A 25665-nucleotide genomic window follows, 5' to 3' on the forward strand; every position below is an offset into this window, starting at 1 on the left:
TTTACATCTGTGGGCACCGGGCACCCAGCACTTAGGTCAGCTGGTCTATGCAGTGGTGAAGGCTTGGCTTCATTTGTGGTGAGCCAACTTCCCTAATGCTCCGCTGTGCCCAAAGCAATGCTACTATACAAACCTCATGGTTTACCAGGATGTGCAAGTCAAAGGAATCGCAGGCTTCCCTCTTCTTTACCCAAATGAAAAAGGTCTTGAAAAAAAACAAACAACAATGGATATGGGACCCAATGCTCATTTTCATCTTTACCAAGTCAAGGTGGGGGCCATCGAACATAAAGGTGGGACACATTTGCTCACAGAATGCATCAGAGTGCTATTTATCCTATTATTCTTCTATCAGTTAACTGCTATTCTCTCCTGGGCTTTCTTTCACTCTGAATTAAGTATCAAGTGTGATGGTTCTGACAATGCACTATCCCCTCACTCAATCTCATTTCTAGTCTTCCGTCTTCACCCAATTTAGGTTCCATTGTATTTTAACCAGACAATGGAAATGATGACCAAGACCCAGCTTTCCATCCATCTTTCACAGTGTAAACAAAGAAACAATCATAATCATTTCCTCCCCCAAAACCTTCAGTGACCCCACCTTACTGGTTACCAAGTTAAATTCAACCTTCTCCTGATACCAGAAACTTCTAAAAAAAAAATTCAATATAGTTAACATATAGTGTATTATTGGTTTCAGGGATAGAATTTAGTGATTCAACAGTTGCATATAACACCCAGTGCTCATCACACCAAGTGCCCTCATTAATGTCCATCGCCCACTTACTTCATTCCCCCACCCACTTCCCCTCCAGCAACCCTCAGTTATTCCCTAGAGTTAAAAGTCTCTCTGTTTTTATCTTATTTTTACCAAAGACTTTTACATGTAGTGTCTCTAACCTATCTTCTTGACCTTATCTCCTTGTGTCTCATGCACAAGTCACCGGACCACTCACCACCCTCCATACAAGCCGTAAACAGTTGACTTGCATTTGTACTTCCTCTTTCTGCAACTGACTCCCCCAGTTTCTCAACTTACCCAAATCCTACTCTTGCTTCAAGATCCAAATCCAATGCTACTTCTTCCATAAATCCATTCATGATACACCTAACAGAAGTTGCTTGTTGTTTTAAAACCTGGGTTTTCATTGTATCTCTACAATGTATGATGTGTGTGTGTGTGTATGTGTGTGTGTGTAAATTTAGCAGCCGATCTTGGAATATAACTAATTTAGCATTTCCTGTTTTGGCTATTTGTGAGAGGTTTTTGAAGGCTCATGATGGGTGTTATTTATGGTTTTGCTGTAGCGCTGACTGAATCACGCACTGTGGACAGAACATGCTGGACTGAGTCCCACAGCTAGCAGTGAGCCCAGCTTGTGCCCCAGCAAACCAGCAGCAATGTGCCCCAGCAAACCAGCAGCAATGTTCCCCAGACAAGGTCAAATACAATTTGGGGGTGAAATTATACATGGTAGTAATATTTCTAAATTGTGGAATAGATATATCCCTTAGTAAATATAAAAAGTAGCTAACCTTTATTGAGTATTTAGTATTTGCTAAGGACTGTTGTATGCATTTTATATGTATCATAATATTTAATTCTCATGACCATTTGTGTGGTAGATGCTACTGAAATGGCCAGTTGACAGATAAGAAAACTAAGAAAAGAAGGCACAAAGCAATATATTAACTGCAGAGGCAAGACTTGAACTGAGGCCATATTACTCTATGGAGCCAGCACCATTCACCAATATATTCTGAGGTCTACCAGGTGGGAAACATGAACGGTCCACTTTAAGTATCCCATAGTATATACCTATACAAGTATATTGTATATCTCCACCTCCCTTGGGGCAGCGATCATGTGTTATAGACCGTTTCATCAATAATGTCCAGCATTGTTCCCTGAGGGAATTGAAGGCAGAAGAAGTAGGAAAAAAATAGCTAGTACTAACAATAGGTTCACTAAAATGTTGAACCTCAATAATTCTTTTCAACCCAGAAAAAGATCTCATTCACTCATAATTTCACTCTCCTCTTAAACGCAAGGCTATAAATTCTCATTTGCCTTGGGATTTTTCACTGAAAATTAATTTAATACATATTGGAAACATTTAGCTCCTTCATTGCAGCTATATAAAGTAAGCATTGGCTCAGAAAGTGCAGCAACAGGAGAAATCCTTAATCTACACTTAGGGACCACTTGTCAGAAACAGAGTTAAAGTAGATTTGAAACACTTCCAGACCTCCTAGATCCTTAGTGCTATGAAGTTATTCAAATTTTCACTCTTTGACCCATTGCTGTTTATATTATTTTTTTGAAAATAAAAAAAAGGAATAATGATTTACAGAGCCTGTACTATGGGGATTTATATATTCTATTTCTTTCATTCCATACAGTCTAAAATGCAATTCATTAGCATTTGAGGTAAGGCACAGGAAGGCACCACCCTGGTGTGACCAAATGCCATTACCAACATATCCTTGATTAAAATACCGGTTCAGGGGGGCTCTGGGTGGCTCAGTCGGTTAAGCATCCAACTCTTGATTTTGGCTCAGGTCATGAACTCAGGTTCGTGAGATTGAGCCCCACATTGGGCCCCCCACTCAGCAGGGTAGTCTGCTTGAGATTCTGTCTCGCTCTCCCTCTGCACCCCCCCCCAAAATAAATAAATCTTTTAAAAAAACCACAGGTTCAGGATATGTCACAGGTAGTAGAGAAATCATTAACAAAAAGATCTTAATGAAATAAACACAGGCCATGGAAGGCACAATCCACTAACAGAAATGCTGCTTCTGGATGTAAACTACTTATTTTTGTTTTAAAGCAAACTGCAAATATGCTGTTTTAAATGATCTACTTCATTAGGTTAAGAAATTACTTTCTCATCGCTACCAAGTGGCTCTTCATCAGGGATAGTGTATCCAACTGCCAAATGTCAAGGTCTAGACGCTTAAACTGCATCTATTGGAGAAAGAAATATCACTTACGGTTAGAAAGTCTCTGTGACTGTATGGTCATTCAAGGTTTTACATATGTAGCTCAACAAACAAATATCTCATTGGATAATGTCGATGTTTACTGGCTTGAAGCTTCTGATTAAGGCAAATGGGATGAAAATGATGGACTGTACTTTACTACATGGAAATGGACACCTTGGCAAAATTTTTAAACATGATTTAGCAAATCAAACATTTTTGTGTTTGGTGTTCATAAATTATCTGAGATATTCTCTGAGTTATAGGTAGATTCTCAATATCTTCAAGCTGAACAGCACACATGAAGACATCATCTTCAAGTCCAAGCATGGGGTTTGGGGGTGGAAGCTACAGATCTAATAGGTGGTTCCCAGACAGAATGCTGGGGTCCATGCTGGCCTGAAGAGAGTAGGTCAAAAAGAAGCACATTTGACTCCCGCTGGACATCATGGGCCATGCACATATGAACTAACAACCTGAAATAGATTGGTATGTCAGAAAATCACAACACCCATAATAATATTTTTGACATTATTTTGTTTTTATTTCTGCCTTTCCAAACTGGGACTCACAAAATACCTTCTTTATCATGAATTTATTCTTTATCCTTTAAAATTTAGAAGAAATTTTTTTTTATGTCCTTTTGCTTTCCACTTAGGGTACAAAAGGCTCTCATAGAGAACACTTTAATCTTAGAAAAGCCATTGCTTTTAATATAAGCTGAGTGGAAGCTGCACAACCGTTATTCAGACTGGCATTTACATCACTTCTCTGCCTACAGCCCTGGTGTGCTGCAAGCTCGATTTTTCAAGGAGCTACTACAAATGTTCACTTTCAGAATGAGTTATTTGAATGAGGTGGTTGTAACAGATACAGTCTCATTGAATCGATCCCTGAAAGGGGCAAGATAGTCTTCTCTGCTATCCCCTTTCTGAGATCTTATCCACGCAGCATCTGACTATCATGCTAATTTGGAGGATCATCCAAAATTTTGCATCTGTGCCATACTGAGAGGAGACTGTGGACCTATGCTTTGCTTTGCATTGGGGAAATGCTGATGAGACTATGCAGAAATCCCTTATTTCCTAAAGAAAATAATGTAAAAAAATAAGAATGTGTAGGTGGGAATAAATCATATTACAGTTTAGAGCACAGATTTGGGGAAAAGTTAATGAAAGACATCAGGCACTAGCTATCTCTGCATACTGCCAGACCACAAAAAAGGGAGAACAAGTACATGTCTCCAGTGAGAAACTCTGAAGGACAGACATAAAACAGAGGTAACATTGAGCCTTGGAAGGGCAATCCTGTGCTCTGTAGTCTAAATTTTGACCTGTCAAACTATTTACAAGAAAGTAATTAGATCTGCTATCTAGGGATGAGTAGTGACTTTTTTTCCTCTTATGGTTTATAGGCAGCTGTAGTTGAATTTATGCCTAAAACCTCTAATTGCTTTCTCTATGGTGAAAATAGAAAGGTTTTTTATAAATTCTTTTTTACTACAGAGTCTCCTGACCAAATGTGAGTTACATAAAGGCACTGTGTTTCTTAAAATGTGTTTTGTCCCTTTAGCAAGCATAATAAACATGAGAATCACCGGGGGAGTTGATGAAACTCAGATTTCTGGGTCCTGCTGCTACAAAGCTAATCTAGTAGGGAATGTGGGTGCCTAGAGGTGGCTGGGGATGGGGCTCTTAGTTTCCACCCTCCACATCAGCTTTGCCTTATCTCCCCAGTAAAATGATAATTACTTAAAATACAGACCTTACATGTATTTTGAAAAGAGAAATGTTAGACAATTTTGCTCTTTTTATTAAAATGAAACAGAATCTATGCAAAAACAGTGTGCATGCTCTGCAATCTCAGCTTAAAGACCCTTTACTAGGCTCATCCCTCATCTAACCAGGTGGCTGATGCTTCGCCCCTCCTACACAGAAATTCTACAGCAGCCCATGTGAGCGGGTCTGGTGCAGGGCCCAGATACCCACATTTATAAGAAACCCCAGGTAATTCTGAGGCAGTCTGTTACTCATTCTAATGTTTTATCAGTTCAGGGGCAGCCACCTGCCAAGCATGAAATGTTGAAAAACACGGTTGCCGTTCAGTTTATGAAAATAAAATTTTTAAAAACAGAATTGAATAGCAGCATCCCTCCCTCCCCCAACAGGTGTGAGCCTGGTACTAAGGGTGCAAAGCTGCAGGAGAAACACTGAGACCAACCATTGTACAAACACCCCATCATCACTTGAGGAGAAAGCAATGCATGCTTTCAGCTTTGACCAGAAAGTGTGCCATCTGTATGTGTACAGAAAAAGGCAAATAATTTAAATATTCTGTGTGGACATAGAACAGACAAGTTATTTTTTGGCCAAGGAATACACTGAAATAAGGAAGCCACTTGGACAATACTTGAAAAGCCACAGATTTCTCAATAGAGATACTTTTGCAGACACAGAACTAATGAAATTCCTTACTTCTACCACTGCTTTCCTCAGCACCTCCAGTAGCTGGTCCTGAAATCCTTCCTTGTACACATTCTCGACCACATACTAGATCAAGGTATTTGCCAGTCCCGTCGGGCCAGTGTTTCCTTCTGTGCAATAGTGTATCTACAGAAGGCAGCCAACAGCTGTCTGTTGTCCTCTATGTCTGTCCTTTTTGAGTGATCATGTGGTCTGCAAAAAAATTCATCTCTTCTGGCCTGACCCTATGCCTTCGCTGAGAAGCAGCCATCTACCCACCTCCCACAGTGTCTCGATGAATCAGAATGACTCTGCTTTGGCTGCATGCACGTATCACTCTCCCTTCTCATTCTACCACCCTGATGTGGCCAGTCCTGAAACCCAGCCAAGCTTCTGCTTCTCGGAGGAGGCTGGCTCCTGATTCTTAGTTTGGCTAAAAGACAGGTTACTCAGAATTAGGACAGTGCCGAGAATTTAAGTATCACATTGTTCCAGAAAGTCTGTATTTCTGGAGTTGACTCCTGCCGAGTTTGAAGCCCAAAGTCACTAAGACCTTTGGACATCTATATTAGTTGGCTCAGGCTGCCATAAAAAAATATAGACTGGGTGGCTTATACAACAGAAATTAATTTTCTCATAGTTCTGGAAAGGCTGGAAAGTCCGAGATCAAGGTTCCAGCCGTGTTTGGTTTCTATTGAGGGCTTTTTTCCTGGCTTGTAGACAGCCACCTTCTCACGAAGTCCTCATGTGGTCTTTCCTCTAAATGTGCCCAGGGAGAGAATGAGCTCTCTGGTGGCTCTTTGTACAAGGCCACTAATCCCATTGGACCAGGGCCCTCCCCAATGACCTCATTTAACCTTATTTACTCCCTTAGAGACCCAGCTCCATATAGAACCACACTGGGGGTTAGAGCTTCAACATATGAATTCTGGGGGACACAGCTGTTCAGTCCATAACAACATCCTGAAATAAATGCGTCCCAGGGCCACAGAAAGAGGAACTCCACCAAGTCTGGCCTTACTCATTTCTAATTTTCTTGCCCTTGCTCATGGGTCTGTTCCCAGAACCCCAGTGCTTCCTGCTGCCAAATCTGCAAGACTTCTGGTAACAGATACAAACTACTTACATCTTCTTATTTCTCCTCAGAAAATACCCAGGAATTTGTTCTCAGTTTCTAATTATTGTAGTGTTAGCTAAACAGTTGCTAATAACCTAAAAATGTGTTAATTAATTAGACTGGGATACTACCAGTCTTAATATCACTGCAGCATTTAAGCCAAAAATCATTAAAATCCTTTTCTGCTCTCCTTTCACTGCCATATTCCACAATTTGATATTAATTCAGGTTTATTCTCAGGAATGTCAGAGATATTAAGAGATCTGTGGTTTCTATGTTTTAGGACAGCATTGATAAATCCTTCAACAAAAAATTTAAACAGATATTCTTAAAACAGCAATTTTATGAACAATCGCCCTACCTGGAACTCGGAAACATAAGAAATTTTGAAACAAAAATAATGAAAAAAGCTTTATACCTTATACTCTTAACATTTTCATCTTGTTTGATAAATACATAAGATCATATTGCATGAAAAGAAATACATGTACTGTGTGAATTTACTCCTTATCAATTCTTACCAGTAAGAATTTTAAATATTAATGGTGTTTGAAAGGGTAATACATGCACATAGTAAAGATCTGAAATGCAAAATGATTGTGAAAATTATATCCCCTTCATATTCCTGGTCTCCAGCAATCCACCAATCCTCCTCTTTAAGGATAAGTACTATTAATAGTTTCTTGTATATCCGTCCAGATCTTTCTATGCACTTGAAAGCATATACACATTCTTCCAAATCATCTCAGCGGTAGCTTATGTATGTATAAATACATACCAGTAAATATATACATGCATACACATACATTTGTTGTGTGACACTTTTCTGTACCTTGCTTTTTTCACTAAGTCATGGAGAATGGTCTCATTCTGTTCAAAGACTCCATGGTCCTCCATTCCATGGGTACACAATCCTTTAGTTCATCTGTCCTAACCTGAACATTCTTATTGATAGATATTCAGGTTGTTTCCAATCTTTAACAATCAATATCCTTATACATTAGTTTACCCACATGGGAGTGCACCTATATGACCCATTTTTAGAACTAGAAATGACAGTGTCAGTTATACATTTTATATACATATATATATATATATAAAGATTTTATTTATTTATTTGACAGAGAAAGAGACAGCAAGAGAGGGAACACAAGCAGGGGGAGTGGGAGGGGGAGAAGCAGGCTTCCTGCCAAGCAGGGAGTCCAATGCGGGGCTCAATCCCAGGACACTGGGATCATGACCTGAGCCGAAGGCAGACGCTTAACAGCTGAGCCACCCAGGCGCCCCTACATTTTATATTTTAATAGATAATAACACCAGCAATGCTTGAGAGTACCTTTTTCTCCATACCCTAAAAAAACCCCACCAAAACCTTTTTGATTTCTCTAACTTGCTCTTTAAAAATCTTTCTAAACCACATGAGTGGAAATAATATACCATTATAGTTTTAATTTGCATTTCTCTTATTAGCAGTGAGATGACATATTGAGCAGCCACTTGTATTTCCCTTTTAAAAATAACTCTTTTTATTTTAAAATAGGTTTCAACTTAGAGAAAAGTTGCAAAGGTAGTACAGAGTCTTTCAATATCCTGGACACCCTGTTTCCCATACCATTAACACCTATTAGTATGGAATCTTTGTCAAAATTAATGAAACAGTGATACATAATTACCACCAAAATTATTAAAGTAAACATACTCAGATTTCCTTAGTTTTGCATAATGTCCTTTTTCTGTTCCAGGTTCCCACCCAGGTTACCACATTATATTTTGTTGTCATGTCTCCTTAGGCTCCTTTTGGCTTTGACAGTTTCTCAGACTTTCCTCTGCTTTTGATGACCTTGTCAGTTTTGAGAGGTACTGGTTGGGTATTTGGAAGTCAGGTGTGGTTTTCTCTGGCTTCTTTTAAGATGATTTCTTTGCTTTTTTTCCCCCAGTTTAAAAATACATGCCTACGTGTGTTATTTTGTTTGTTTTCCTGGTTGGTGTTTGCTGAGTTCCTGGCTTGATGATTGTCACTGATTTTGGGAAGTTCTTCACCACTATTATTTCAAATATTTCTTTTTCCTACTCTTTCTTCTCCTGTGATATTCCAATTATGTATATGTTACATCTTTTATTATTGTCCCATAGTTCTTGGATGTTTGATTTTTTTTTCCCCATTCTTTCTTCCCTTCAAATTTCCATTTTAGAAGTTTCTCAGTCTTTAAAGGGCCTATGTCTTTGGGCTGTGACCTTCAAAGTTTTTTTCTAGTGGAGTAGTGTCCCCCCCACCCTCCCGCCCCAGCTGTAGCATTCTCAATCTATTTACTGGAAGCCCTGAGTCCTGTTGACCATGTATTGTTATTGTTATCTTCCCCTATGTGAGGCAGGAAGGTTCCAGGCAGCTCTAGTGGAAACACAAAAGCATCTTCTAGCTAGGCTAAGGCCCTAGGAAAAAATCTTTCCCTGAAGATTAGGCCTTTGTTTTGGAGAAAGTTCTATATGTATTCCACAATGATTACTTTTCCTCTCTCCCAGCAGAGCTATGAGGGGACCCTTTTCAGATCTTCACTCTGAGGACCTGATGGGCCTCCTGGAAGTCAAGCCCATACAAGCTTAAGGGCCTCCCTAAGACTAGAGACTCCAGGAGTTTCTTACTCTTAGGCTAATGCACACTCCGAATTTTGAAATTACCATTTAAATATTATTACCAATTCCTGCTGCCGGTGGCTTCTGCTCAGATGCCTATTATATCTCTTTGGATACACCTGTCTCTCCAGATTCTAGGGATGGTGGTTCGTCCTATAAGCTCAGCTCTCTGATGGGTCCATTGAAAGTTACTGATTTTCAGCTTAGGTAGCTTTTTCTTGTTGTTAGATTGAGAATGACAAGTTCTAAGATCTTTGTAATGGGGAGCTGAAATCAGAAGTCCCTGTAATTCCTTTTTAATAAACTGCCTTTGCTCATTGCTTAGTTGCCATATTTATCTTTTCCTTACACTAAATCTTTATATATTAAGGAATATAGCCCATTGACTGTCGTGCATGTTGCAAATAGTTTCCTAGGTTTTTATTTCTTTGTTCTTAAATTTTGATGTTTAAATGCCATGAATTTTTAATATGTGCAAATTTTAATATACACAGTTTTGTCAATATTTTCTTTTACGGTTTCTAGGTCTTGTATTATTATTACTATTATTATTATTTTTTTTTTTTTGAGAGAGAGAGAGAGAGACAGAGTCTGTGTAAGCAGGGAGAAGGAGCAGAGGGGGAGGGAGGAGGTAAGAATCTAAAGCTGACTCCACCCTGAGTATGGAGCCCAATGTGGGGCTTAATCTACCATCCTGAGATCATGACCTAAGCCGAAACCAAGAGTTGGAGGCTTAACTGAGAACAACCCAGGAGCCCGAGGGTTTTGTATTCTTAGTAAAATATTCCTAATTTCAGGATTACAAAGTAATTCTCTCTAGTTTTCTTCTAGTGTATTTTATATTTATGAGAGAAGAAATCAGGTTAACCCACATAATATATTTCAAATCCTATGAAAAATAGAAGACTTTAGCAACAGCATTGTATATCAGTGGGACAAATACAAAAAATAAATGGTGTTAAAATAAACTGGTAGCCATCTGCATTGAAAAGAAGTCAGATTCCTATTTACTTTTTATAATAATAAATACAAGGATTGAAATATGACCTTCTTTTCTTTTTTTTTTTTTTAAAGATTTTATTTATTTATTCATGAGAGACAGAGAGAGAGAGAGAGAGAGAGAGAGAGAGAGAGAAGCAGGCTCCCAAGGAGCAGGGAGCCCGATGCGGGACTCGATCCCAGGACCCTGGGATCATGACCTGAGCTGAAGGCAGACGCTTAACCATCTGAGCCACCCAGGCGCCCAATATGACCTTATTTTCAACTTAACATTTGGAAACTCAGAAATAGAAAAATAACCACCATTACAAAACAACCAGCATTGCTTTTCCCTCCATTTTATTTGCATGGTATTTTAAAATAAATACTATTTTATGTAATTACAATTTTATATCTTGATAATCATCATAAGCATTCTTTCCATGTTAACACACCACCTTATAACTTTAATTTTTAGTTACGTAACATCTCATAAGTCTTATTCTTTTTAAGATTTTTTAAAAATTTATTTATTTGACAGAGAGAGAGACAGTGAGAGAGGAAACCCAAGGAGGGGGAGTGTGAGAGGGAGAAGCAGGCTTCCCGATGAGCAGGGAGCCCAATGTGGGGCTCGATCCCAGGACCCCGGGATCATGACCTGAGCTGAAGGCAGACACTTAATGACTGAGCCACCCAAGCACCCCTCATAAGTCTTACTTTTTAAATTGTATACAAGTTAGGAATACTCAATAATTTCCAGATTGTATAATCAGTTTTATTCGATTTTACTTAATGCTAAAAAAATAGCTTTAAAAACTTCTTCAAAATAATCTCTAATTATTGAGAACTGGAAAGGTAAAAAGAGAGAATAGTAAACACTCCTTACAAGAGTGCACTGGTGTAAAGTTTTGGGGAGTAGCTGTGTTTTGAGTGCATTTTGGAGGAAACTGATAACTTACTCAGAATTACTACTTCAAAGAAAAAAAAACAGGAGGAAAATAAAAGTCAGAGCTGAGCTCAATGACTAAAACTTCATAAATAGTAAACCCATAAATGGTAACTCTTACTCTATTTATATTTTAACCACAATTAAAAAAATGTTAAAGAGTTTTTACTTTTCAACACTTACGTAATCCTTTTTTTTTTTTTTGCAAAATCTAGTTTTCGGAATTCTCCTAATTTCCTATTTTTCTAGAGTAATCTAAAAGTGCTATGGGTTTTCTCTGCAAGTTATTAACTAAAATGATGCTTGCTTTTTAAACTGGCTGAGGATATTGACAATAAACCAATTAAAAAGGGTTTTTTTTAATCTTCGCCTTCAGCAGAAACCTCTCATTTGAACAATAATCCAAGCAGATTAAATGAAAATATCTCTGTAGCCCCCCAGCTAGTCAGACCAACAATGTAATCTTAACCGACCATAACCACATTAGAAATAGCCAACAAAACATTTAGAATTTTTATTTTTTAATACTATGTTTCAGCCTCAGAGCTGTATCAGTTAAAATGAGAACAGCATTTTGAGCTGTTTTCACAGTACACCTACTGGTTTTCTGTGAAGTATTAAAAAATAACAAAAGATCCTGAAAATAATGGTGAGCATTGAAATAACAGATACCCATAAAGAAATCTGTCTCCTAATTCAAAGGCAAAGCATCACACATAAATTTAACTAGATAAATATTTAATTTTGCATTTGTGGTTATGTCTTCAAAATATTTTCAAGTTGGTTACTAGCAATTAAGTGAATCTCAAATCTATAAAAGGCAATCTGGATGCTGCTGGGAGCGGATTTCCATCAGTTAAGCCATAACTAACTTTATGCTTTGATGACTTGTCCTTAAAGTTCTTGTCATACAAAGGGTAGAATACGAAGCATGATATGTGTGGCCCGCTGATTATAATAATTACTGTTATCCAGTTATAGCCCTATCATACCACAATTAGAGAAACATTTCAAGATTCTTCTGCCATGCAATTACAAAATTGTTAAATTCTGAGACAATCAGAGTCACAGAATGTCAGCATTGGGAGGTTTTTAGAGGAGATTCTGCACTGCAGTTCGAGATGACAGATATGCCTATGCTGATAAAGAGGACCTCCCAAGTCATCTAGACCCTTTATACCTCCCACCCAGGAATGGATGAGCCAGTCTTTAAAAGGAGTGGTTAGAGATAGTGACAAGTTAAGTCCCTACACATTCTCTGAGATATGGATAATGTCATCAAAGAAAACAAGACAAACTACTTTAATAAGCAAGCACAGCTTTATGGAGGAAGTATTTTGAAAAGAATAAAAGAGGAAAATTAACATATATAAAAGTACAGTAATAATAATATATGCTATTAATTAGCATTTTCTATGAAATAGGTATCGATAACAGATTATTAGTTAACTTAATCTTGAACAAAAATCTTTCTGAGCGAGGTACTTTTATTATGCTCTTTTATAGATTGGAAAATCGAGGCGAGAGAGAGAGAGAAAGGAATTTGTTAAAGATTACAACAGCTATGACTAGTTTGACTTACGGACCTATATATTCGGATTTGATTCTATTTATCTTAACCTAGATGCCAGACTGCTTCTCCAAAAAACTGAATTTCACTTGCTGGCTTTAGTAGGAATTAAGGGAGCTTTTCTGAATTTATTCCTGAACTGGCTAGGGTCCCAAGTCAGACCTGAAGTGCTTAGTATTTTCTCCCCTTCTTTTCCAGGATCAGACAATGCTAGAGCAGCTGGTGTGGACTGCTACCTTATCAATCAGTTACCTAGACTCCCTTTGTTTTCAATTGGGTGATATATTTGAGCATCTGTGCAATATTGTTATTTTTCTGAATTATTGATGAAGTGACTAGGACAGGATGCAAGCAAAATATTTGTTGCCAATGTTTCAAATAAAGCCTGGATCCCCGAGAGGATAAATGGTGCTTTCCAGAGGCAAATGTTCCTGGGTGAATGTCTAAGCACTAGTGATGGGTAGACTCCTCTGCAGCTGTCATGGCAAAGGAAGGTGCTAAATCGGGAGAATGTGCTTTTCACCCAGACTCTCATCCTGGCTGATCAACATTCCCCATTCCTGTCCCCAATCATGACTTAACTACCATGCATTAATGGTCCTCTCCTTTTTGTTTTTCTAGAATTTTCTTCCTTTGTTCTGCCCATATTTCTGCCTCTCGTATTTTTCTTGCTCATTCCTATTGACTTGAGTTTATTTCCTGGGTGGCCCCTCTCCTATTGCTCTAATCTCCATCCACACTTACCCCTGGCCCCAAGGACTCAGTGCTAATGGAATATGATGTGTCGATACACAGAAGAAACAAAGGGGCTTGAGAACATGCAGTTCATAAAGTCACAGTGAAAAGAAATGTAGCAGTGTTGGTGAATCCACCAAATTTACTTCTGGACACTAGACAGTTTGGGGAACAGTCAATCATCTAGGAGGACTGCTAAAATGAACTCTCTCAGGTTTTCAGAGGTACGTCTCAGAGAATCATTTAGATACAGCAAAGCACACATCACAAAACTTATCTTTCTGTCCAGGAATCCTTGAGACCTTGTTTGTTACTTTAAATTAGTGAACCGAATGGGATGGCTTTATTTTGTCCCGTATCTATCCCTTCAGTACCTTCCCTTCATGCATCAAATCTCCAGAGACCCATAGCTTCTGCTTTCTCTTAATAATAACAACAATGGTAATAATAATAATAATAATAAAAGACAAAATAACTCCCTTCACTTTTTCACTAGATTCAGAAAGTTAATGGATGCATTCAGTTCTGTTCTATGAGGTTATACACTTGAAAGACGACGGACTTGGTATTTATAAATCAATCATCATGAGTAATAACTAACTCTCTTCCACTCTTAAAAAGCCTATTATAACTGTTATTAATCAAGTCCCTCTAAAAAGCAGGAAATATTACTTGGGACTACAATTAAAATATGACTATTTGAAAGAGAACAAAAAAAGAAGCTGGAAGATTTGCTAATACACACCCAGAAAACCCAATCAAAATAATACTCACTACTTTTCTTTTTTTTTTTTTTTAAACCTCTTTTAAAGAAAAAAAAAAAAAAACCCAAATGATTATAGATCAAATTTAGGAAATTACTCTAAATTTGAATTTAACATAGCACCATTGTTCAAAGAGTAATGGTTGTTTTTTCTTGGGAGGGGAATACATGGAATGGAAGGCAGGGAAAGAAGGAAGGTAAATATTTTACTTTTGTCTTTTTGACTTTTGTAATGCCATGCTCTGATTTTTCATATCTTAAACACTGATGACATAATGAACATTTTATATTTCGTTAGTTACCATGCGGCAAATGAAATAAAATAGATCTAATATTCAACACCTTACATGAAAACAGTGCTGTATGTCAGTTATATCAAAAAAACAAAGAAACTGGAAAAAGAAAACAGAGAAGTGTGAATAAAACTGCTTTTGTACCCTGAGAAAAAAATTCTAAACCTCCAATTAGAAATTCATGTGGAAGGGAAGGGAGGGCAAATCCCTCATACAATCAAGGTGAGTAATACCTGTTCATCATTACCTTTTTAATTTATGTCATCTTTGGATTCCTAATCTTGCATACAACTGCCTGTAATTCCACACACAATTTTAATTACGAACCAGCATCTGCCTACATACTTAAATTCTGGGGTCAGATTTATCTGGATATTGTCACCCTTTATCTTCCCCATGATTTTGAAAGCATCACTTACCTGTCCCCAGCTCTTCTCTCATCGTAGTTAGTGTATGTAACCGAGGATGGGCTCATGAAAAAGGTATCATTACAAGTGATGGTCACAAGAATTAAAAATCAAATCCTCACACTTAAATCTACTTTTTGAAACACTTAAAAGACCACCTGAGCAGCCTAATAATGAAAAAGAACCAATTAGAGTATTCATATAGCAAGAAAATGAAAGCAGTGTGATATCCACTACGCTGTGTTGTTGCAAACAGCACAGCTTAGTGGTGCCATTAATGGAAATGTTTTCATGAGAGGCACAGAATACTAGTTTTTTTAATGCCTGGAGTATTTGTATTCTGAAGTATCTTTTAAATAAAAAGATAAATGAATGCTTTCAGATTCTGTTACCAGTGAACCAGAAAATAAGATGGTATTTCCAATTAATTTTGTGCGTTATTTGTATGGATGATTGAAGCTTTTGAAAATTAAAATGCTTAACAAACAAAGATCCATGTTTATAATTTATAAATAAATGGCCAAATATTTAGTTTTTATTTACATTTTTAACTATAAACTTAAGTCTATTCATAATGAAATATATATATTTAAATACAAAGATGGGTCACAATACATTATGTAGATGTCTGTATTTTTAAACTATTTTCTGTTTTGAAATGGTGCTGATCTTAGCAGTAACACAGACACTTTAAGGTCATTTCAGTCTTAAAGAAATTTGTGTCTCTGTGAACAGAGAAAGAGAGGAGGGGTGGGGGCTGGATTTTAAGGAGGCACGGGAAATGGGAAAACGGTGTGGTAGGAACGAAGGAGATTGTGGTTGAAAATATCCACTTTCACATTTCATTTTCTTTTTCCCCAATCCAATGTAAAAACAAGTTCAAGAGGAATCTGTAGACACAATCGAAGAGAACTGACAGTCAATAGAATATTCATTTCCGCTTCACAGACACCCATGTGTCCCTCTTTAAAAATCCCAGTCCCCTGTCTATTTAGAATGGCCTGCAGTCAACTTGACTTAACCTCACTCACCGTTTCTACTTTTCTCCCAAGCCATTCATGGTTAATAACTTTTTCAAGATTCCTAATGTGACGAGCATTTCTGAGATAGGTCCATCTGCCTCTCATACCTAGTCAATCACAGAAGAGATTCATCAAAAGTCTGTTCACAGTCCCCTTTTAAGCTGTTCTCAGTTTTACTCACCACATGCCTAGAAACCTCCACAACCACAATGATGAAAGAACTCAACGATGTGTCTTGCACTGGCCCCTTCTCTCCTTCTTCACTGTACCCACCCTGGTCAAGGCACTGCAGCCCTTGTGGAAATACCCAAAGTCTTGCTGCTAAGTGCGTTCTTGGCCTCTACCCCCCCGCCCCCATTACCCTGCTTTCCAACGCCAGCACAGGCCAGATCTGCTCTCTACTCAAAAACCCCTGATACCTGCTGGATATCATGCAAATTTATAATGTTCAAGGTATTTCCCATCCCTCCTCCCATCTCTCCTCATTAGACTCTAACTCCAACCCTCCATTCAGGATAAACAGATACACTTGTCAATCCTCCACATATGTTCACTTAGGTTCAGCACTGTCCCTTAGCTCAGCATCCCCTTGTCTGTACCACCCCATCCCTCTCCATGTCTTTTCCACCTGCCTCTTTGCCTACTAAACTTCTACCTTCCTTTAAGGCCAGTGTGACAAACCTGCTCTTGATTGGCCCAACAGGAATGGTTTCCTCTTGGAGCAACCTTCCACTTCACCACATTTACAGTGAGCTTCCTCTTACACTTAGTCATATACCCCTTTCTCTTCTTAGATTCTAAGCTTTGGAGCAGGACCCGTAATTTATTCTTCTGTGCATACAGCAAAATATCACATACTGTGCCTTTCACACAATAGGGACTCCATCAATACTGACTGAATAAATGAACAACAGAAGTGCAAAGAAGCTATTTATTTAGCTGAAAACTTATACAGGAGGGGCACCTGGGTGGCTCAGTCGTTAAGCGTCTGCCTTCGGCTCAGGTCATGATCCCAGGGTTTATGGGGATCGCATCGGGCTCCCTGCTCCGCGGGAAGCCTGCTTCTCCCTCTCCCACTCCCCCTGCTTGTGTTCCCTCTCTCGCTTTCTCTCTGTCAAATAAATAAAATAAAATCTTAAAAAAAAAAAAAAACCCAAAAAACAAAAAACAAAAAAAAACATTTTGGAAACTTTTACAGGAGATTTCTGGTTTCATTTTGAAGGAACTCAGGTAAATGTCTAAATTATCTCAACTGTGTTTCTTTAAACAGGGTATGGATTTATATATGCAAGTTCCAGGCTAGCGTATTTTAAGTCGAGAAAAAAGAAAGAGTTTCTTTACAATAGTGTTTTTCTTCAAAGAAGATAGAGATCATTCAAGACACCGGATTTTTCATTTATTTTGAGGATCTTTTCAAAGGAAAGTGGTACTTTGAAGCAGTAAAGTTGATATAGCTATTTATTTGTGTTTTTTTTTTTTTTCCTACCAACTCAGCTAAGGGAAATCTTAGTTTATATTGGCTGAAACAGTGACATGACTTTTAAGGATAAAACAATTTGAGAAGCTGAAAATCAAAGGTGCCCATATTTTTACCACTGTGTGTATAGATTTTGAACAAATGTGATTAAGAATTCACTTTTTAAAATTCAGTGGAACACTAGTAACCCAAATGTCAGAAAATATGCCATATTATAAAATAACCATGCTTCTATCATACTTTAAAGATGCTAGGAAGCATGATGTAATTCATGGTGTCGGGGTGATCTTTCAACCTTACCTTTTTCTTTTTCTCTCATTCCTTCAACACATGGATTAAATGGCTATTAAATGCCATGCAGTATAGCACAGAAATACACAGTGAGCTCAAAAAGACAAGGTCCTCGTGTGAATTCTGCTTATATTTAGTCCTTTTTTAAAAGATTTTATTTATTTATTTATTTATTTGGGGGGGAGGGCATAGGGGGAGGGAGAGGGACAAGCAGACTCCATGCAGAGCACAGAACCCGACCCGGGCCTCGATCTCACAAGCCTGAGATCAGGACCTGGGCTGAAATCAAGAGTTGGATGCTTAACCAACTGAGCCACCCAGATGCCCCATATTTAGTCCTTTCTTTACACAAAATTTAATAGTTTCAGAACCGAAGCCATTGGCATTCCCTAAAACCAGCTCTTCTGCTTGAGTTTGTAATTTTGGCTGACAGCATTATTTCTCTATTTGAAGCCACAGAATCGCCAAGGCCCTCAATATGTGTCACACAAACTACTGCAATATTTTCCCAATTATGTGTACTAACCCCAGTCTTTTTATACTTGAAGGCATTACACAAATGTCTGGATTCAGCTTCTTAAGCTCATCACTTACCTAAGTAAGGACTAATGACTCCAACTGACTCTTGAGGCAATATATAAAATTGTCCCAATCTACTTTTCTCATCTTAATAAGCCATGTTTTTTTTTTTTTGGTAAACCCACCCTCAGCTTCACTCAAACTCAATTGTTTGCCATCCTAAATACACCTTACCCATTTCTTCTTCTGTATATTTACTCAAGATATTCTTCCATGGGACCTACTCTTCCTTCCCTACACAACCTTTGAGATTGAGATGTCCTTTAAGAAAGATCTTAAACAGTAATTTCTCTATAAAGTCTTGTAGGATTTTCACAGCTGTCTGAGCTTTGTCATCCCTGAAAACCCGTATTTCATGATTTGTATTTTCTAAGGAACTCCCACATTCTGCTTCACTCTAATAGTCCAATAGACAATGTAATCCCAAGGCAGAGGTACTTTTATTTACCATTGCTCAGAGTAGGTACTCAAAAACTTTTATTTGCTTGTTGATATTTCCAGTTACAAAGCTTATCCTGAATCCTACATAATTCTAAGTCTTATATTAAAATATGGCAGTAGTGATCAACATGATTCTCCTACCATTTGGAAGAGCGGTAATGAAACCAGTGAAGGAAAAGGACTCTGGTCTTTGGTGCATTAGGCATGGGCACTCTGCAGATTTCCTCCCAATTCTGGATTTCTTTTAACATTTTTTTCTGACTTCTGGGATATACTATAAGGAACAATAATTGCCTTTCTAGGGTATTGCTAATCTCTAAAGTAACCTCCAAAGGTTGTGCAGAAAAATAAAACTAAAAGATTACAAACTGAATCTCAGTGCTTATTTTTAAAATTCAAATGAGTGCTCAGTCAACATAAGTGGCATTAAAGGCGTTAGGGGAGAACCCAAATAATTAAAGCTAATATACATGAGGTGGGGTGTGTCTATATATATTTACACCAATCAATTCTATATATTAAGAGAAAAGAAAAATACTGTAACAACTTCCTTAATCACCTTTTTTGTTTTTTCTAGGTCTCTTCCCATGTATGCAGTCTTACCATATTACCAAAAATGAATTAAAACATAGAAGGAAAAAGAACGGGGAAAAAAGTAGAAGGAAAATGGATGAATCTAAGCTGAAAATTATTATAACTACATTTTTTTTCTTCTGAAAAGTTTTTCTAATAGCTCTACTCTTTCTTAGGTTTTATTTACACCCATGACTTTGTGATAGAAGACAATGGTTTTCCCAATAAGTGTCCCCCTTGAAATGTAAAGTAAATTAAAAATAATAACTATAGTGAAACTATATATTATTTAGGGTGAATGGGTAGAAAACCACTTACCCCCAGTTGCCACAGTGATTTCACGTAGGAAATGGCCATAAAATGGAAAATCGAAGGACAGATTCACTCTCTGCAAGGAACAACAACCAGAAAAGAAAATCAATAATGTGCATAATAGTAAATGTAAAATGAAAAGTCTTCCACTTAAAAAAAAAAATGATGCTTCTACTTTGCACCACTATGATTGCAGTTGGCTATTCGATCCTGAGTCCTAGATGGTAATAAAGGATTTCTTTTTTTTCTGGTAATTAAGTGTTTGAAGTATGTGAGAAGAAAAAAATTTGCACTGTTATGGTCTGTTGGTCTGTTCTTCCCTTACAAAGGAATCTGGAAGTTTCCACTGTGATTCAAGCTACTCTCTCTTAACATCACTATTGCCTTTTAGGTGTCCACTGAGAATCAGTTCAGTTATCATGGTGACCAGTTTATTTCATGGTTCTTTTTAGTTTGATTAGTTTTCTCCAAAATAGTAGAACATGTTATCTGTCAGGTTTCATTGGATACAACATCAAAAAAATGATTTTATACAATTATACATTCAATTTGTCTTCTGTATATCCCATAATGAAAGGCAGTTTCATGGAACAAAATACCTTGCACTGTGATCGAGACCTGTAGATATTTTTATTTTTGGTGTAATGAGCTCTCCAGATTCAGTTTATTGCATCCACTTTCAAAAGCAGAGTTGAAGAATAAAAAATGCTGGTTACTGGAGAACTACTTTTCCTTTGCATAGAAGAAAACTGGAGAGACTTAAGAAGAAAGCTCATAAATTTCACCCTTCTTTTTTTCTAAAAAGGGGACTGAAGCTTTTTGATTTTATTTATATGTATTTTAATTTATTAGTATATATATTATATATTTATATTATTTACAAGATATATATTAATGTTTTATATATCATATATATTTATACATTAAAAATATATACAATTTATACAATAAATATATATACATAATATATGTAGTAAAATAAAAAAAACACAACAAAGCAAAATAAAAACCCTAGACTTTTCATGGTGAAGTGATATGAACCAGATATATTATTATTAGCCAAGAAGCAAGAAAAACAGTGAGTTATAACAAAGATGACCAACTGAAATAAAAGAATCCTGAGGGACTGTAATTAGCTGGTTTAGAGCCCCACAGCACATACAAACTACCTATAGCAAAAGGCCTTTTTGTTAAAATTCAACAATCTCTATATTATAGCTTTCCCAATATACAAATTAAAAAATATGGAGATGTATACCTAGATTGAATTTTGCTCATTCCAATTTTGCAAATGATTGCTTTTTTATATCCATCAGAGATTTCTAATGACTTATTGTGGCATGAAATTAATGATTCAAAATTTACAGTAACTTTCAATTAGTTTTTCATCCTTCCTTTTTTTTTTTTTTTTAAGATTTTATTTATTTATTTGACAGAGAGAGATAGCGAGAGCAGGAACACAAGCAGGGAGCCCGACGTGGGACTCGATCCCAGGACCCTGGGATCATGACCTGAGCCGAAGGCAGACGCTTAACGACTGAGCCACCCAGGCGCCCTCATCCTTCCTTTTTAATGAAAGCTGCATCTTCAGAAAGGGATTATCACCATTTTTATTTTTTTGCTAACTAACGGGAACAATAAAACCCATTTTCACTGCACTAACTGAAATGAGTGGTCACCAATAACCCTCAAATAAAAGGTTTAATGGCAAAATCATGTATCTCACAAAAGGCACCAAAAATAATTTTATAAAGGAACTTGCTGTGGTGTATTGTTCTTCATCATTCTAATCTATTTCCATATTCATGGACAAATTGGTAAAATTTATCACTTTGGCATCCTCACTTCCAGAGTAGAAGTTGGGTTTAAACATATATCACTAACAAACTCTATCAATTACTACCACAGATGAACCAGAAGAATATGACGTTAGTTTCTCAGCCACCACAAATATTTCAATATTTTTAGAAGAAGACTGAGAAGCATAAATACATAAGTTAAAGACTTTTTTTTTGAGAAGTAAATAAGCTCTCAAAGAAAATTTGCTACTATATTATCATGAAGAGTAATATCAATGATTGAACTGTTTCCCAGTTTACCTTAGTTACCACCATGACTGCTTCACAGACACTGCTAAGGAATAGCAATGGAAATTTAGAAAGAGCTACCTTCTCAATACTTGTGAAATCCACCCATTTTTTCTGTGGGTAATAGTTCCCAAATGTAGGTGCCTAATAACTTCTTCACAGTGTGTTGGCTCTATTTTCCCTAGAATTCGTTCTCCATACTATCTTGGATATCACTCTCCCACTTAAGATCATTCAATCTAGATCCCACCGTCTCTGCCATCATATCAAAATAGTGACCAAGAGTTCTAAGGCCCAACAGTAACTGGCCCCTGCTACTTCACAAATTTCCCTTCCCATTTTCTGCTCTAGCCAATCTTCTAGAACATCCTTTAGTTCCTTGTAACTGTCACCTTTAAGTCTTGGGTCTGGTACTGCTACATGCTCTCTTCTGACTGCCATAGTCTCTCAACCTTGGTTGGCCATGGCTTCCATATTCTTTAAGCCTTGGCTCAGTTTGGTTGGTGCTCCAAATATCAACTCTAATATAAAGATTTAGGGGCAGATAGTTTGTTTGGAAGGTGATCAAGATGCATTTGCTAAAGAAAGTGGGAAAAGTGAGACAAGGAAAGAGAAACCAGTGATAGATACATTATTAGGTATGTTACTGCTCTAGTTAGTTCTCCCCTTGGAGAACCTCAGAGAAACAATAGAAAAGACATGCCTCAGAATCTTTTGTTTGGAGGTCAGGAGGCTGGGACATTTATCCATGAACTCCCATCTCCTACAGAATGGAGGCTAACTCGCCCCTCCACCAGACTACCCATGCTTGCACCCTCAGGCAGAAAGAAGAGACACAGTACTTAAGCTGGGAAGTTGCTGATATGTTAGAACTGCCTCCCATGGTTTCAGATGAACTCAGGGAGGCAGAAGGAATATGAAGAAGCATCAACAGGCACTAGCTAGGATCACATCCAGAAAGTCCTACTTTGACCTCTTAGCTCAAGTTATGTCTTCTTACTATATCTTACCTAACATTCTCTCTCTCTATACACACACATAAAGCAACTGCTTGAGATTCAAATAATAACTGTATCAAAGTGAAACTAACTCAGCATCAGAGTAGTTAAAAATGGCCCAAGAGGAAAACTAGAATTGGAACCTGGGTTTGATGGACAACAAAGACAATGGTCCTAATTACCGAGATTAAATCAAAGTGATGAGAAAAAGGCCTTCATTTTTGAAAGGCAAATTTTTGAAAATTATTATTATCCCTCCTTAAAACATACACATACAATCAAACAATATGAAAACAAAAACAAACACAAAATGCACTAGAATTTTATGACGTGCTTTGAAGATAAATGATTATATATTCAATATAATTACCCATGGATAATTGGATTATTATTTTGTCTCAGTATGATATATAAAACAGGCATGAGGGGAGCTGAAGAAAAGTTTTATTTGTTCATTCATCCAGTTGACAATCATTTATTTAACACCTCATATATGCCAGGCCATAAATCAGGGTCTGGGGATAAAAGTCAGTAAGTCCCACCCAGTTCCTTCCTTCAAGGAGTTCACAAAGTGGTGCAGGGGAATATCACATAGTGATAAACAGCAGGACTAGGCAGGGGCAGAGTAAGGACAAAGAGAGGCCACCTATCCCAGAGCAGATGGCACTAACACTGACTCTTCTAAAGAAACAACCAGAAGTTAGCGAGATGAGACCTTAAGCCACGAGAGCAGAAGTGATAGGTCAAAATATAGGTAGAAAGTAAAACCAGAAGGACTTCGTGATTATTGGAAGGACACTTACATTGGCAGTGAAGGAAGATACTCTAGAAAAAAGGACAGGTTTCTAACTGGGTGGCTGAGGGACACAGCACCACCAATTGAGAGAGGACAAGACAAACAATTATTTTGGTTAGGTGTGAGAAGGCTCATTACTTAAGCATCCTTCAGCTACATAATAAAAGTAAATAAGAACGAACCCAAATTGTATATGCAACAAGGAACTCTTCTGCAACCAGAAAGGCTAACAGAACCCTGGAATTTGTCACAAAAAGCCACAATAAACAAAAGCCAACAGAATATTGAAACTACAGTGTAATTACCATACTTTGCACATTATCCTGTCTTGGATCTCATCCCTTAAGCAATATATCATGCAAAGGGAGGAAGGGGTTCAGCAAACCTGTCATGTGATTATTAATTAATAGTCTGGGAAAAAATATAAAAGCTCAGAAGTGAAATTTTCAAGAGCATGTGTGACATAAATAAAATCAATTGAATGTGCTACTTCTTTATACTCTGTAGAAAGCAGTGAATTATTTGAAAGGAGAAATGGTAATTTTGAGACAAGCAAGCACATATGACTTCTTCATATGGGGGAGGATAAACTTATAAAACATTCTTTGAAGAGTTTGTAGAAGTATATAAATAGATCCCAGGTGGTCTGGTGCAGATTTATGGCAGGTACAGCCATGTACGACTGCGACCTTTAAAACCACATCATGCTCTCCCACAACGTATCCCATGAAATTACTCTTGGGAACAGACTATCAGACTCAATCAGGGCCATCCTTCCAGATCTCTAAGTGTGTCTGCACCTCTTATTGCCTCTTCTACATATTTTTCTTATGCCAATTGCTATTTGTTTCAGACTAATTATTATGATCTCTGCTAATTCTTTTTTAATAACACAGGAATTGTAATCCTAAGTAAACACTATTCCAGTTTAACTTGTTTGCCTATTTCTCCATGGTATTACAACGATAAATTAATTTGCCAATGCCTATAACACCTTGAAGACAGAAACCTCCTAATATGAGTTAAGTGTGTGGAGTGGGCACATTTATCATCCTAAAAGCCATTTTTTAAAATGTCATTAATAAAAACTGCTTTTTAATTTTAAGATAACTTGTTTTTTTTTAAAAGACATTTTCTTATATACAGTAATAAAGATACACTTTCCTGGTTCCCCCAAGTCTTTATTTCATTTGTATAAGACATAATCCTGGTGAAAAGCTTATGGCAAGAAAATTAGTAGTAACTAAACTTTAAGTAATTGCTGATTTCATGGGTTCATGATGGCAAAGGGTCCAAAGAATTTAGGGAGTATTCATTTATTTGAGAATGAATTCATGAATCAATCATTAATTTCTATCCATATATTTTAACATTCTATTTTTAGTCATTCAAATAATTTGATGTTTGATGTATCTTGAGGCTGTCAAATAGGTGGGATATTATTATTATTATTATTGGCAAAATGAGATCTGTATTATTTCCCCCAAAAACATTTCAAAAAGTAAATCAAATAAATCTTGAGACATATAATTTTCAGTTTGTTTATTTATGGCAAGCCTTGGCATTGAGAGGAACTGTAAAATTTAAGAAAAAACATACATTTTGCTTTATTTAGCTTTATTTACATGGGTATTTCTACTGACAATGGCTTTTGTCTAGAATACCTGAATAAATGATCTCATTTCCAGTAAGATTTATATCTCTAGTAAATAAAAATGATTGAATAGTCATTCTTATTAGGATAACTTTTTTTTGTAGATAACTATGAATAAACTTAATTTCTTAATTGCAACGTGATATATTCTTCCAGAATGCACAAAACAATTAATTCTCTTGAACCTGAATAAAGTCCACATAAAACTCATTCACCTATAAATGCTTAGAATCGATTACCAGAGCCTTACTCCTTTACCAATCACAAAATACACATTTTATAATCTCTTACTGGAGCTAGATGAAGCTTTATTTTTCAATTTGCAATGGTTCTTTCCTCATTTCTAATGATCCAGCAAGGTTTTGGAGTCAGAGAGACTTGAAATTATGTCCCAGCTTTGGTGCTTAGTATGTGTGATTTCATAAATTATTTAAGCTACTTAAGCCACAGTTTGCTCATCTGTAGTCAAGGCATTTCTTCAAAGGATTATTATAAGGATCAAATGACCAAATAACAGGTGAGCCTTCATAAGCACTGAGTCAATGATG

The 25665-nt window shown here is 37.0% G+C and overlaps 1 protein-coding gene across 3 annotated transcripts in view; it reads right to left on the reverse strand.

The window, feature by feature from the left end:
• The window catches only part of PLXDC2 (plexin domain containing 2), a 469806-nt gene that overhangs the window by 214153 nt on the left and 229988 nt on the right, over window positions 1-25665 (reverse strand). For all 3 annotated transcript variants that reach the window (XM_021696777.2, XM_044915539.1, XM_021696778.2), the window contains one exon: window positions 19589-19658. In XM_021696777.2, coding sequence (XP_021552452.1) covers window positions 19589-19658 — 70 coding nt within the window. The remainder of the gene's footprint in view (window positions 1-19588; window positions 19659-25665) is intronic.

The sequence above is a fragment of the Neomonachus schauinslandi genome, chromosome 5 (genome assembly GCF_002201575.2).
Source record: "Neomonachus schauinslandi chromosome 5, ASM220157v2, whole genome shotgun sequence".
NCBI classification, from domain to species: Eukaryota; Metazoa; Chordata; class Mammalia; order Carnivora; family Phocidae; genus Neomonachus; species Neomonachus schauinslandi.